Here is a 13,883-nt window from a genome sequence, read left to right as displayed (position 1 = left end):
CTATCTAGAACAAACTGAACATAGCAGCAGTTATCAGAAGTGAGACCAAGCTGATGTACTCTTAGACACACTAATAATCCTGATCAAATTTCAACATTGTAGAGTGAACAGAAGAAAGAGACCTGAAAAAGAAAACTGAATGAAACCCAATATTTAGGTACATCCAAAGGCTCTGCAAAAGATTAGAAACATAAAAAACAAAAGTTATCTGATACCTTGCTCAGAATACAATCAAGAGAAAACAAAGGCTGCCCTCATTCATCAGTCTTACTACAGGCAGTTACCTTCACAAGTCAGCCATTGAGGAGGTCAAGAATTATCTTTAAAGCCTTATCTGTGACACCGGTCATGTGATCTGTGGATGTAGTATGAAAATGTATCTGTTTTCTCTGATCCTTTCGGAACTTCAGGACAACATAATCCTGTAATCATTAGTGCTAATTGTTACTTTCCAAAAATGAGGAGATTACACAAATGAAAAAGAAACTTGACCATTTTCCTATAACCAGCCTTCATTAAGCTTTGGTCCAACATCACCTTGGAAAAGTTTAAGCAAGCTTGAAGTGCGTGAGAAGATTTTCACACTGAGCCCAAGGGAATAAAGTCAAATGAGCCTCCCACCGGGGGAAAACTAAATAGCACACTCCATCACACCGTCCTGAGCTCTCATAGAAGCACGTTCCTTTCTTTTCAGATCAAACTTCATCCTTGCGGTTGATCAGTTTTCACTCTGTTCACCTCACACCACCTCCTCACAGCTCCAACTGTAAAGAGTAGCAAAAAATGACTAAATGCAGTTTACAGGAATGAGGAATTAAATCAGCATGACTCATACCTCATGACACTGTCTTGTTTGTTAGAATTTGTGTTGGCAACGTTTACCTCACCCACAGAGACCCAAGCTAGTTCCTGATAAATACAAAATTGCTTGACCAGTAGTTGTTATGAACATATCTAAACTGTATATCTATGAGAAAAACCCCTGCTTTTCATTTAAGAGATTCCTAACTAATAAGCCTTACATCTGCCTCTATGGTTTGTTAACACAGGCAATACAAAGTTTCTGAACTGTGCAATGTTTCCAAAAGATAAGACAGAGGAGTAAAAAGAAAAGGAAAAACTGGACAAGCTGAAGTCTGTGAGTCATAGCAGACATCAGGAAGCTACTACAACAGAAGTTTAAGCGCTTCACAAGTCTTGGATAACTGCCATGTAATTACTGTTCTCAGCCTGGTGTGGTGTTGAATCAATCTGACTTTCCTCGCTCTTTCTTTCCATCCAGCTCATGTGCAGAGTGAGTGCACTCAGACACTAATATAAACCGAAACATGTATTTGCATATATGCATATGCATATGTACACCTAAGGTCTTCTCTATGGAAGATGTATGAAGGAATGCTAACATGTTAGTGAGTGTGACACATTCTTACTCACTGAATTCCTTGCTTCCTCTACTCCCATTCCACCCTTTCTCCCTCCCTCATGGGCTGACCCAGGATATTTAAAGACAACAAAGGAAACAATCCTGTTATCTATTACATTATTCCATATATATACACATTTGGATATCTATATGTTTCCCTATATATTTTAGTTTAATGGCCACGCCCACTAGCACGGTATAAGGGTCATACATCATAGGTTAGTGAAATGTGTCAGCTAAGAGACATTTTCTCTGTGGGATGTCATGTCCATTTCTAGCTCAAAGACATTTCACAGGAAGACTAGGAGTGGGTACTTAGTCACGTCCACAACTCAAATGAAGACAAATTATATCTTACATTTTAGAAAATAAAAAGATTAAAAAAAGAGATTTCAGTGGACAAATAGACTTTAAAAGATCTGCAGTGAATTTTTTAAAAGCTTTGTAAAATAATAAAAGGTCCCATGTGTCAGGGGGAGGCAATGAATCACAACTTATTATCTTTTAAACCAATTTCAAAGTTAAAACACGGCAGCTGAAAGCGAAACGCATGAAAAATAACATCTGGAATAGATCTTTGATTCAAGGAGCTTTGTGTCCCTTGAGTGAAAAACTTGCAGATTTGTATACACCAGCTGGCCTAACCCTGGCAGTTCATGGATTTTGTGAAATCAGAAAATCCTACTCCAAGTACTTTCTAGGACTGCATTGTGTAAGTTTTGCCAACAAAGCATAATTTACACGTTTTTTTTTATTCACTCTAAGCCTCAATGCTCTGTCATTAAAAAGCTCACACACGTTCAGTTATGGAAATTATTCTCAAAAATCTGAATGGCCTCAAAGTTTTAGTATCTTGCAAATTTAAAAAGTTTTCAAAAGATGTGTTAACATGATTTTATGTCTCAAGAAAATGTACAATAAATGTATGGGAGAGTTGGACGAGTTGGTATAGAATGACCCCAAATGCAGCATGTTAATGTGCCCATGGTTAAAACACTAACACTATATCTATTCAAAACTATGTTGGCCATCTTAGTTTCCTTTGACATGGTGATGTGATAAATTTGGCTTGTTTATTGCTCTGCGTGTCAACAGAATTATTGAAAAAAATTGAATTTGCATGAAATTTTTAGGTGGGGTCTTTTTTCAACTTGAAGGGCTTTTGTTGTAGATCTCCATCTGGATGTTACAGGGGCTGAGAGCTGCAATGATCAGTTGATGTTATTATCCTGGGATCACAAATTGATTATTCTGTTATCTTGAGTTAACAAAGCTAATTTTCACATGACCTCATGGTGGCACTAAAGGAAAAATCTGAATATTGTCAAAGTCTGTGGATTTATTCTTCAGGCCTCTGGCCTGGAACATTTGTCCCAAATGTTGTTGTTGATTGTAACCAGTCTGGCCCACAGTGGAACAGCAACAGATTGGCAGATGAATACTGTTGAGCCTGCGGGTGACAGTGGCTACAAATTTGAACAAAGCTCTTCAATATCGATTAAATTTTATGTTTAGCAAGTGATCAATGAAAAAGTTTGAAGACGATATGTTATTTGCTGAAAACATTCACCTACATGCACCTGCCACCAGAGGGCATACGTCTCAAAGATAAACACGTGATATAGTTACAGCATAGGTGGAATTTGTATGCATGCTTTTGATTGTTACCCTGAGTTGATGTACTCCAGGTTTACTGAACTCTATGCCTCATGCCTTGTGCAGATTTGATATATATGTCTTTTGTTCTTTGTTTGAGCAGGCACCTCAGGAAGTGACTTTTATCACATGTAGTTCTGATAGCACAGTGGGTTTGGTAGTGCCCTCCTGAACACTACAAAGTCTAAATCTAAAGACCAAGGAAGAAGCAAACACTATCACTCCTTAATTCTCTTTGCAGAGACACTTTTATGGCATTAACGCAGTTTTGTTGGTTGACATTATTGTGCACTTTCAAGCATCCCACCTGGTCCTTCCCCAGTGAGTCAGACAGTGGCCGTGCAATAGATTTATCTCTTATCTTTGCTAATTGTCTTCTCATAAACTCGGCTAGCTCCTCCTCTCACCATCCCTCCTCTCTGACTTGTCGCATGTATGTGTCTCTCTCAGCACATTCCTATCTTGATGTGTCATGTGTAGCAGCTTCATACAAACGAACATCTTTGGCCTCTCAGGAGACTTAAGGTTGGGGGGGTGAGCTTTTTAAATTACCCTCTTGCTTTTCTCGTGCTGATGAAATGAGGAATTGTCTTGAGAAATGAGAAAAGCATCTGTAAACTCTTTAAACTTCCAAATGTTAAGTAACTACAGCTCTGTTTAACAGCTGGCTCTTGTTAGAGAGGCAGAGTTGGTGAAACAGCAAATAACTAGTTTAATTGTACATATATGGTTGTGTCCAGGTTCAGCACAAGAGCTCCATTGTGAGGAATCGCGTCACTGTTTGAGAATAGCCAAGCAAAACATGCACTCTTTTGTTTGCTCCAAAACCAGAAAGTCCCTTTCAGGTTATTGCATTTTCCACCAAATGTGCCACATGTGCCAAGGAAAAGAGCCAAATCAAAATGCGATTGGAAGGGTTGATCATGAATCTGCCATGTGACAAATTAATCATGATTTCCAGAGTGAGATGATGGATGAAATGAAGTTCATGTTTTGAAAAAGACAAAATTACAAGGGCTTACCAAAAACTCTGTTTAGGTAAACTGTAAACTGTGGAAACACAAATACACACATATCTATCTATCTATCTATCTATCTATCTATCTATCTATCTATCTATCTATCTATCTATCTATCTATCTATCTATCTAGATATCTATCTATCTATCTATCTATCTATCTATCTATCTATAGCATAGATTCTAAGGGTATTTATCAGTCGTTCTGTGAGTGCGGGCAGCTCTTTAAAGGGTGGGGTCTACTGATAAAGAGGAAGGCCAACTCTGTTTGCTCCTTACCTGACTGATATGAAAGGAATTCAGCTATTGTGGGTTTCTGCAAAGAATGGTTTGGCTTGTCGATTGTGGCTGTTACAGTAATGAAGCAAACTGAACCATATAACCACACGGTTTGTTCATTTGGTTCCCTTTTTGTAATTATTTTCTTAACAAATGTTTTATGCAAGGATTCTTGGCAACAGACATTCTAAAAAAAAAAGAAAAAAAGACAAAAGTAGAAGACTATATCCAGTGGGTCATTCAGAGGACATCACACTGGACAAGCACAATTCACTTCGCCTCATGTCATGTCTATGAGAAGAGCTGTAAAGGAGAGAAGGTCGTAAAATTATATGCTTGTTCATTATACCCAAGGTTTGACATCTTGTGTACAGAAAATTTGATTCTATGATTGTCTTATGCATATGGAGTACATGAAGGACAGCAAAATAGGTAGAAAGTGTTACCCACTATGAGGTCTGGAAAATGCAAATGTCTGAAGTTGGCCAAACTCTGAAGTTTTTCAGTGTTTCTGCAGAAGTTTTAAAGAAACCTGCACACTGATCGATTTTGTTCTTTTAATGTGCTGTAAATGTGTAACATGATGCAATGTTCTTCCCCGACATTGCCTCATCCCCCCCCCCCCCCCTTTCACTCCCCTACTGAGGACACCAGCCAATCGCACCTCAGTGGGGTCCCTCCCCTGCTCCGATAAATACCACAGAGGACCAGGGAGGGTCTATCTGCCTGACTTCCCTAAGCAGAGTCTCTTCTCCTCTCACACCACCTCAGTGCTACAGACTCCCTCTGCAACCATGTCTGTCAGAGCCTTGAAGACCACCACCCTCTCCACTGTGTCGTCCTCCAGGGGCCCCACCCAGGGCTACAGCAGCCGCTCCTTCTCTGGCTATGGAGGCCGTGGTGCGGGGAGTGCCAGGCAGAGCTACGCCGTCCGCAGCTCCTATGGAGGTGTGGGCAGCAGTGGTGCTGCTGTGGGAATTGGGGGGTTTAAGGTCGGTGGGTTTGCTGTTGGGGGATCTGGACAAAGAGGAAATGGAGTGGAGTTTGGCTATGTGGGCTTTGGTGGAGGCCTGGGAAGTGGCATGGCCAATGAAGGGATGGCCCCCATTACAGCGGTGACAGTGAACAAGAGCCTGCTGTCTCCCTTGAACCTGGAGATTGATCCCACAATCCAGGCGATCCGCATCCAGGAAAAGGAACAGATCAAGACCCTGAACAACCGCTTTGCTTCCTTCATTGACAAGGTCAGTCCATTTAAAATTGACCTAAAGTCAATACTCACTGTCAAAGCAGGACCGTTTATGATAGAAATTTGCGCACCACACACCAGACAACACTTAGAAACTGCAAAAATAGCAATAGCAAACAACTCTGCAAATTCTGTTGATGTGACTGGATAATATGAAAAATCTCCAAAAGTAGAAAAAAGGCTCAAGAATTGCAGAGGAACTGAATGCAGTGAAAGCCTTTAGGGAGAGGTCCACTTCACAATTGAAATCATCCATGAGATGAGACGATTTTAGAGAGACCTACACTGTTTATAACAATATGCCATTGCTTGTTTTGCCTGGCTTCCAAAATGTTTTCCCTCTCAGGTGAGATTATTGGGCTCAGATAGAAGGATCATTCTGGATCCAGGACCGATATGAAGAGCAAAACTTTTGCTTGAGGGGTTGCATTTTGGGCAATATCCTGCAAAAATAAGCTGTAATGAAAATGGAATAAGTTACAAATCCCTTCTTGCAACTAAAATATTGTCCACTGTGCAATTTCCAAAGCTTATTCCAAAGATATTTACAGCCTGCATAAACACAAACTAAAAGAGTAGATATGGTTTGATCAAACTCTGCATGAGACAAGCTTGTTAAAAAAAATAAAGTGGATAACTACTGCAGAAACTTGAACAATGTCCATTTTATGAGGCCATGTAATGGTAAACAAAGCCATTTTTTCTGAAAGAAGAATAAACCTTTGTTAAACAGCCTCCATCAAACATGGTTAGTGAAATCTAAGCATTTAAAAAAAACATACCAAAGAAATGACTGACTGACTAGATTGTTCAGTTATCTGTCTCTATAACTCACTAAAGGGTTCTTTTGTTTAAAGAAGCACACACTAGTTATGTAGACAAGAAGTCCACTTGTAAATCAATCTTCAGATCGTTAGGCAAAGCTCAGTCTCCTGCTGCTCCTCATGCCATTGTGATATGGTCATAATCCTTTTCAGTTGATATTCAAGTTTTTGTTGTTCATCACTAAACAATGCTCTTCCACACTTTATATTCATTAATTCTCCATCTGTTACATGTTTCTCTGACAAGCTGATGTATTTTCCAGAAAACGACAGATGCAACACGTATGACGCAGTTTTTTCTCAAACGCAAAAAGAAAAACAATGATTCACGAGCCACTCTGTCCCCAGGTACGTTTCCTCGAACAGCAAAACAAAATGCTTGAGACCAAGTGGAAGCTCCTGCAAGAGCAGACCACATCTCACTCCAACATTGACGCCATGTTCGAGGCCTACATAACCAACCTCCGCAAGCAGCTGGACAACCTGGGTCATGAAAAAGTCAAACTGGAATCTGACCTTAATCACATGACAGGCCTGGTGGAAGACTTCAAAAACAAGTGAGTAGCGTACAAGACAGGTTTTACTTCTCCCAAAACATGTGGTTGTGCTCCCAAACTTTTTTTTATAGAGAAACTACCGGAACGTGTGTGAAATAATGCTCATATCATCCGAAATGTGTTGCAAATTGAAGAAAATATAATTTTTGTTTAAAGCTTTGTGTCACTGTATACAGTGAGGCAAGTGTTGGAAAAAGCAGATACAGGGTGTACTGGATATAAATTTATATATATGTAAATCTGGAAATCAAGATTTTAAGAGGTCACATGGCTTATAATTCTGACCCATACTGTATTCACTATTTCCCCTTCTATGGTGGTTCCATTCAACACTAAAAATGAAAGGTTTATGTGATTGACACACTGACGACCTCTATTTTCTCCGTTTTCCCAGGTATGAGGATGAGATCAACAAGCGCAATGAGTGTGAGAACAATTTTGTTCTTATAAAGAAGGTTTGTAGAGATTGAGCACAATGAGCCAGGACAATGGCCTATTTTAATCTTAGTTTTTGTGCTTTATTGGACAATAAAGGCTCTGAATGTTATATTTTTCATCTGAAGGACACAGATGCTGCCTACATGGTAAAAGTGGAGCTAGAGGCCAAACTGGATGCGCTCACTGATGAGATTGAGTTCCTGAGGCAGCTATACGATGAAGTAATAACCTCATTTTACTTGAACTATCGCATCGCTAAAGTTGGTTGTGTATTTTTCACTTGTTTAATTATTTCTTGATTTTTACAGCAAATCAGTGAGCTACAGAGCCAGATCAAGGACACATCTGTGGTGGTGGAGATGGACAACAGCCGTAACCTTGACATGGATGCCATTATTGCTGAAGTGCGGGCTCAATATGAAGACATCGCCAACAGGAGCAGAGCCGAGGCTGAGTCGTGGTACCAGACCAAGGTGGGAACACATGTTGTGCTATTTAGGGTTCAGGTTTATTTCCTGTTAATATGTTTTCTGTTTTCTGAAATGCTATGGCTGATTTTGTGTCCTGATGACGTGTTGTAAATGCATTTGTCACAGAAAAAACTGTAAAATCTAATCACTCATCCATAACTTTCCATTTATATCTCAAAACCTGCATATTGTGCCAGCAAGTTAGTTAAGGCACAAAACAAAGAGTGGTTTTGTAATTGTTTACTGACTGTTTATCTGTTTCTTTTTTTTAAGAATAAGAATCTTAGAAATTTGGAATTGAAGTATAAGAAGGACACCAATTTATTGCCTTTAATCTCCCCCTCCGTTTATGTTTTCTCCTACCACACATTCTTCCACTCGTTTCTCCTCCATGAGCAAATAGTTGCTGTTCAGGGTGATTATCCATTTTCACAGATGGTAGTAACTGCGCTGTGGGAAAGCTGCATGCATATCCCTCAAAACCTGATTAGTTTAATGTGATAGCTTGTTTATTACAGTTACCCAGCTGGTAATCCAATATGAGAAATAGCCCAAACACTCCATGCCATAGAAATATATGAATACACATGTCAAAAAGATTTGGGTAACTGAGCTGATCCTTTCTTGTATGATGACGTTGACGATGTAAGAATATTAAATTGTGAAGCGTTGTCAAAACACCTGCAATTTGCCAAAACTGATTACCCTCTTGATCCAGAAAAATTATACAACTGAAAAACATTAACATGAGTTGCTGAAAGCAGGCAACTTGGCCTTCCTTCTGTGAATGTAGCAGATCCACTTCATATTCTGGCTTGTCTTTGATTGTCCCAGTATGCAGAGATGCAACAGTCAGCTGGAAGACATGGTGACGACCTGAAGTCAACCAGGGCTGAGATTGCTGACATGAACCGTAGGATAATGCGGCTCCAGTCTGAAATTGACATGGTCAAAGCACAGGTAAGGGTTCAACTTATTTGCCCTATATATTGAGAAAGTGAATTAGGACTTTTGGATTTTTTTTCTTTCATAATTCTCAGCAGAAATTTAGAACCCTGTGCGCGTTGCCTTATACATACTATTAAAACTTTTAGCCTACACTTCACTGTGCTCATGTCCCTCCACTCTTAGCGGAACAGTTTGGAAGCTCAGATTGCAGAGGCTGAGGAGCGGGGTGAACTGGCAGTGAAGGATGCTAGGCTCCGCATCAGAGATTTGGAAGAAGCTCTCCAGAGAGCAAAGCAGGATATGGCCCTGCAAGTCCGCCAGTACCAGGAACTGATGAACGTGAAGCTGGCTCTGGACATTGAAATCGCCACCTATAGGAAACTGCTCGAAGGAGAGGAGAGCAGGTAAATTGTTACTGTGAGGACACTTGTGCACCTGCCTGTGGCAGTAATGATAACTGCATCCTACAATGTAAACAGTAATATGACTGGGTGTCCTGTGTTATTTTGTTTAATCATATTTTCTGTTCTTCCACAGGTTAGCGACAGGAATCACGACCAATGTGACTAAGCAAACTTGTAAGTCCATCTTCCACCTCCATACAAATTTATAAACTCATCTTTGATTCTGTTGTGGTAAAAATCTCCCAAAACTACAACTTAATCACTACTTTTTCTAATACAAAAAGAGTAACAGCATAGCTTCTCAGGGTATCAGTGTAAGGACACAAAAACACAAGAGATGCAGCTTTATTCAATTTCTTTTTATGCATTTGAAGCAGATGCTTGACTTGTGATTTTATAACCCTCTTTTTCTAAATATGTAGCTATGAACTACAATGCGTACAGCCTGGAGAGTTCCCACATCCCATGCTATGTTAGCTCTTCCTTTGATGGAATCAAGTCTACGAGTGGTTCAGTCTCTGCCCTCGAAGGGGCTACGGTCAAGAGCACCACAGTAACCAAGACGGAAACCGTGACAATCAAGGCTGAAGAGAAGAAGGAGGAGGAGGAAAAGAAGGAGCAGCAGGCAGCAACTGAGGAGTCAGCTGCTGTGGAGAAGAAGGAGCAGGAGGTGGTGGAGGCTGAAGCTGTGGCTGAGGATTGATGCTTTAGTTATGGTTTAAAGAATTCAGGATTTTGATGTTGGAAAATAAGAAAAAGCAGACCCACTCTACCTATTGAGTGATTTATCATTGTTCCCTGAAATAAACTTTTAACTGTTAGAAGTGTAAAAACAGCTTTCATCCTGTTCTCTCCAACGAAGTGGTGCTAATGGGAGAGTTTTGTTTTAATTTCTTGTAGGTGAACAAATTCATAGCTGTCAACTTCAGTCACTGCCAGATGCTCAGCTATTGCTGCACCACAATTGTTTAGACAGCAGATGGCACTGCTATAAAGCACAGCTGTCGTGAACCTGTAATTTCCAACTGAATGATCTATAAAGGAGCAATTTGGGGAGAAATTAATATTTGCCAAGCTGCACTATGAAAAATAGTCATAAAAGCCCCCATGCCTTCTGTTGTTGTTGGCAACACCTAGAATCCTGTTTGCAAAACAATAAATCATCTTCAAACATAAATGTACATGGTGGTCTGACGTGAATTGTTGCATGATAAAGTTGAATTTTTTTCCCCCTCCACTTTACTGAACAACATTATATTTAAAAAGACGGCATACGACAATGGAAAAAAAAACCTGTCAGCATCCATAAGGGACTTCCTGTCTTGTTATTACAGATTGTCAACACTCTCACACATAAAGAGTTTTACTTTTGTCAGTTTGTCAGAGAAAGCTTGCTTTGCATGACAGTCCATGCCATCAAGCTTTTCTCTGTGCAGCGCTTGGCAAGTCTCAGCCTGCCTATAGCTCCAGGGTGGTTCACTTTAGCTACAGGGCTTTTGTTTGGATTGTCATGCATCTCTATGGAATGTTCGCAAAATGTCATATTCCCATTTAATAAGCTTAATACATTACTGTGATGAAGTATGTATTTACAGTAATTAAAAAAAGGATACACAAAGTTAAGAATTCCCATGTGCAGATCAATTCAAAAAGAGCTGTATTGAGGGATCAAACACAATTCATGCAAAAGCTGAGATGATCGGAAATCTGAATCTGCACCTAAGTAAGTAATGTGCTTCATGATTTAGGGGCAGGAGATTTATCTCTTTGACAAAAACACAGAAGTAGCCTTCCGAGCCCATAGAGGAACAGGTTTGAACAGGAATTATGGGTGGTGGTGCCCCACCCAAGGTCATACAACCTCTCATGTAGTTAAAGACAGAAAACATCACAAATCCCACAATCCCACCCACTGTTCATCATTCTTAATGTGCTGCTGTGCACACTGGGACAGACTGGAGCATGTTGATGAGCTAACTGCACAAAAATGATGACACCAAAGAGATGACACACAGTGATAAGTTCCCAACAATGGTTGATGCAACAGTTGACCTGAACCTACACTAACAGTTGAAAACCATTTTAATGTCCTTCCAGGGGTAAAACTGTAGGAAAAGCTGTTTAAGTTGGCTGATTCATGGGAAATTGGTAAATGTAATTACATCAGACACTCTATCTCACTTTAAAAGAGTACACCACAAGTAAGATAAACTTAATTTGAATGTTAAACTCCAATGAGATCAGAGGAATAGTTGTATATTTTAGATAGTGATGTGTGCTTTTTGTTGGAGAATTGGGCAATGTATGACAACAAACCCTTACGACTAAGGCTTGATGAAAGGTTGAGCTAGCTGGCTTTTTCCAAAACAGTAGTCTGCCTCTTAATCTCAGTAATAAAATGTTAGTTTTATCTGAATCAAAAGGAAAGATAAGAATTATACTTTTGTGGGGGTTATGTTGGTTGGGTGAAACTTCATTCTGCCAGTTACCTAGCAATGTCTCAGAGCACTAACCTATGCTAGCTAATGTTGTATTCAACGGGTCAGCCATCAATTAAACTCTCCACTATAGAGCAAAGACACACATTTCCCAATAGGCCAACCGTCAGTGTGGTCCAAGCTAACATTGTAGTACCAGCCACTGTCTCAGCTGTCACTCGTGCCTTGTGTAGGGTTTACAGTAGGCATGACCTTTGTTAGATGTAGAAAGTTATAAAATGTAACTTGTTGGAACACCTTTACTCTTTGAGCGCAGTTAAATTGCCATTACCTGCATGCTGCTGATGTTGTCAAATAAAAAGACGCACACAACAAACTTAAAAAACCATGTAAGATCTAGAAATATTGTCAGCTGACATTTTCCATAATAAACCTCAGACATGCAAAAAAGCATTTTATGAATTATATATTTTTATTATTAGATTAACAAAAAATAACACACAATGCTAATGTATCTTTGTTAAAGAAGTTTATTACAAACAGGTCAATCTGAATTGGGGTTTTGCCCTTTGATGTGTGCAAATTCACTAATGTTTGTAAGTAAGAAACCTAAGTGTATGATATTGTTAGCCATTGTGGTGGCTGTAATTCAGGGTGGCTGTAGCTCGCAGACAATGGTACTTCAGGAACAATTGGAAGGTCGCACATTTAATCCTCAATTTTCTCTGTCTATATATTTAAGTATCTTTGGGGAAGATATTGAAACCAGATTTGCTTGGCAATATGTTTCTCATTTGTATGTTGCTTTAGATAAATGTGTCTGTTAATGAAATGTAAAATATGCTGAGATATGACCAGATCTGAAACATGTTCTTGATAATCAATGGTTTTTGCCATTTTCAAGCAAATAACTGATACACATATTTCACCTATAAGCACAGTGTATAAAATAAAATGTGGGTACATCCTTAGGTGTATATAATTATGCTCTTTGTGGTAAGGCATTTTGAAACACAAAGTTTCGGCTTAGAGTTTTTTCAAATATTTCTGATTTACAATGGAACATTTCTTTTTCTTTAACTGCAAAATATAACTAATAGAAAACTATAAAACAAAAAAAAAATGGTAAAAGGGCAAACTTTACCCATTAACCTATTTGTAATACCTCCCTTACCCAGCCTGTCCATGCTCGTCCACCAGACGACTGCAGCCCAACAGACGCACTGTGTCAGTGTCTGGAGGAAATAAACACATGGATGAGAGAGAATTTTCTACCGTTAAATGAAGACAAAACTGAGATCATTCTGTTTGGTAGCAAAGAGAAGAGGGTCAGCATTGGTAAATATCTTGAGACTCGGGCCCTTACAATCACTGACCAATTTTGTAACCTCGGAGTGTTGATAGACTCAGATCTGACTTTCAGCAGCCACATCAAAGCTGTCACCAAAGCAGCTTTTTATTTGTCGCAAACAGCTGTTTGATCTGCCCACATTCTGGATATACGTATCTAACTCATACTCTGCATATGACCACTAAACCAACACCATACAGCCCCCTGTTAGCTGTGTTACTACTATAGTTACTACTATAGGAATGTGCACTGTTTTTATCACAAAGGACTAACTATGCTACGAGCCACTGTCATCAGCTGACACACTTGCTCACCATATAATCATGTTTGCTGCAACACCTTTTCTACACATGGGAATGACATCTTTGTCAGAGTGACAAGTGGAGAGTCCTTACTAATAATAGGGTGAGGCTAAAGTATGCAAAATAGTAGAATGAAAGAAACTTGGCTTCTTTGGAAGTGATTAATCGCAGATGGTTAATGGCGTGTCATGTGGGTACAAGCACAAGTTTTACCTTTATTTCAACTGCACAATATGCCTCTGCACGGTGGAATTCCCTGCAGAGTAAATATTTTCACAACTGAATGAAAGAGAGAAGTAAACGCCTTTCTCTGTTTCACTAAACTGCCAAGAGGCAAGTGTCGCAACACTGCAATCAATTAAGAGCATTTATTGGATTACCTGTAATCTTGATCCTCCAAAAGGGATTGTTTATCAAAAATACCATCTTAAAAACTTCCGAAAAGCAGCAGTTTCCAACAAGTTGTAAACCAGTGGGAAACTGTAACAAGATTACGACAGCAAACCTGTAGTTTACAGTTGGTTT

At 39.4% G+C, this 13,883-nt stretch overlaps 1 protein-coding gene across 1 annotated transcript; it reads left to right on the top strand.

Annotated features, from left to right (window-relative positions):
• The first annotated feature begins 5,119 nt into the window (after positions 1-5,119).
• On the top strand, positions 5,120-10,402 carry LOC142376897 (keratin, type II cytoskeletal 8-like). Its single transcript, XM_075460564.1, has 9 exons — positions 5,120-5,621; positions 6,799-7,007; positions 7,402-7,462; positions 7,571-7,666; positions 7,754-7,918; positions 8,750-8,875; positions 9,047-9,267; positions 9,401-9,441; positions 9,690-10,402. The coding sequence occupies exons 1-9, from the start codon at positions 5,172-5,174 to the stop codon at positions 9,968-9,970; spliced, it is 1,650 nt and encodes a 549-aa protein (XP_075316679.1). The 5' UTR covers positions 5,120-5,171; the 3' UTR covers positions 9,971-10,402.
• The last annotated feature ends 3,481 nt before the right edge of the window (positions 10,403-13,883 follow it).

This window comes from Odontesthes bonariensis, chromosome 3 (assembly GCF_027942865.1).
Source record: "Odontesthes bonariensis isolate fOdoBon6 chromosome 3, fOdoBon6.hap1, whole genome shotgun sequence".
NCBI classification, from domain to species: domain Eukaryota; kingdom Metazoa; phylum Chordata; class Actinopteri; order Atheriniformes; family Atherinopsidae; genus Odontesthes; species Odontesthes bonariensis.
The sequence above is the reverse complement of the archived record's forward strand: the minus strand, read 5'-3'. Positions and strand labels throughout refer to the sequence as shown.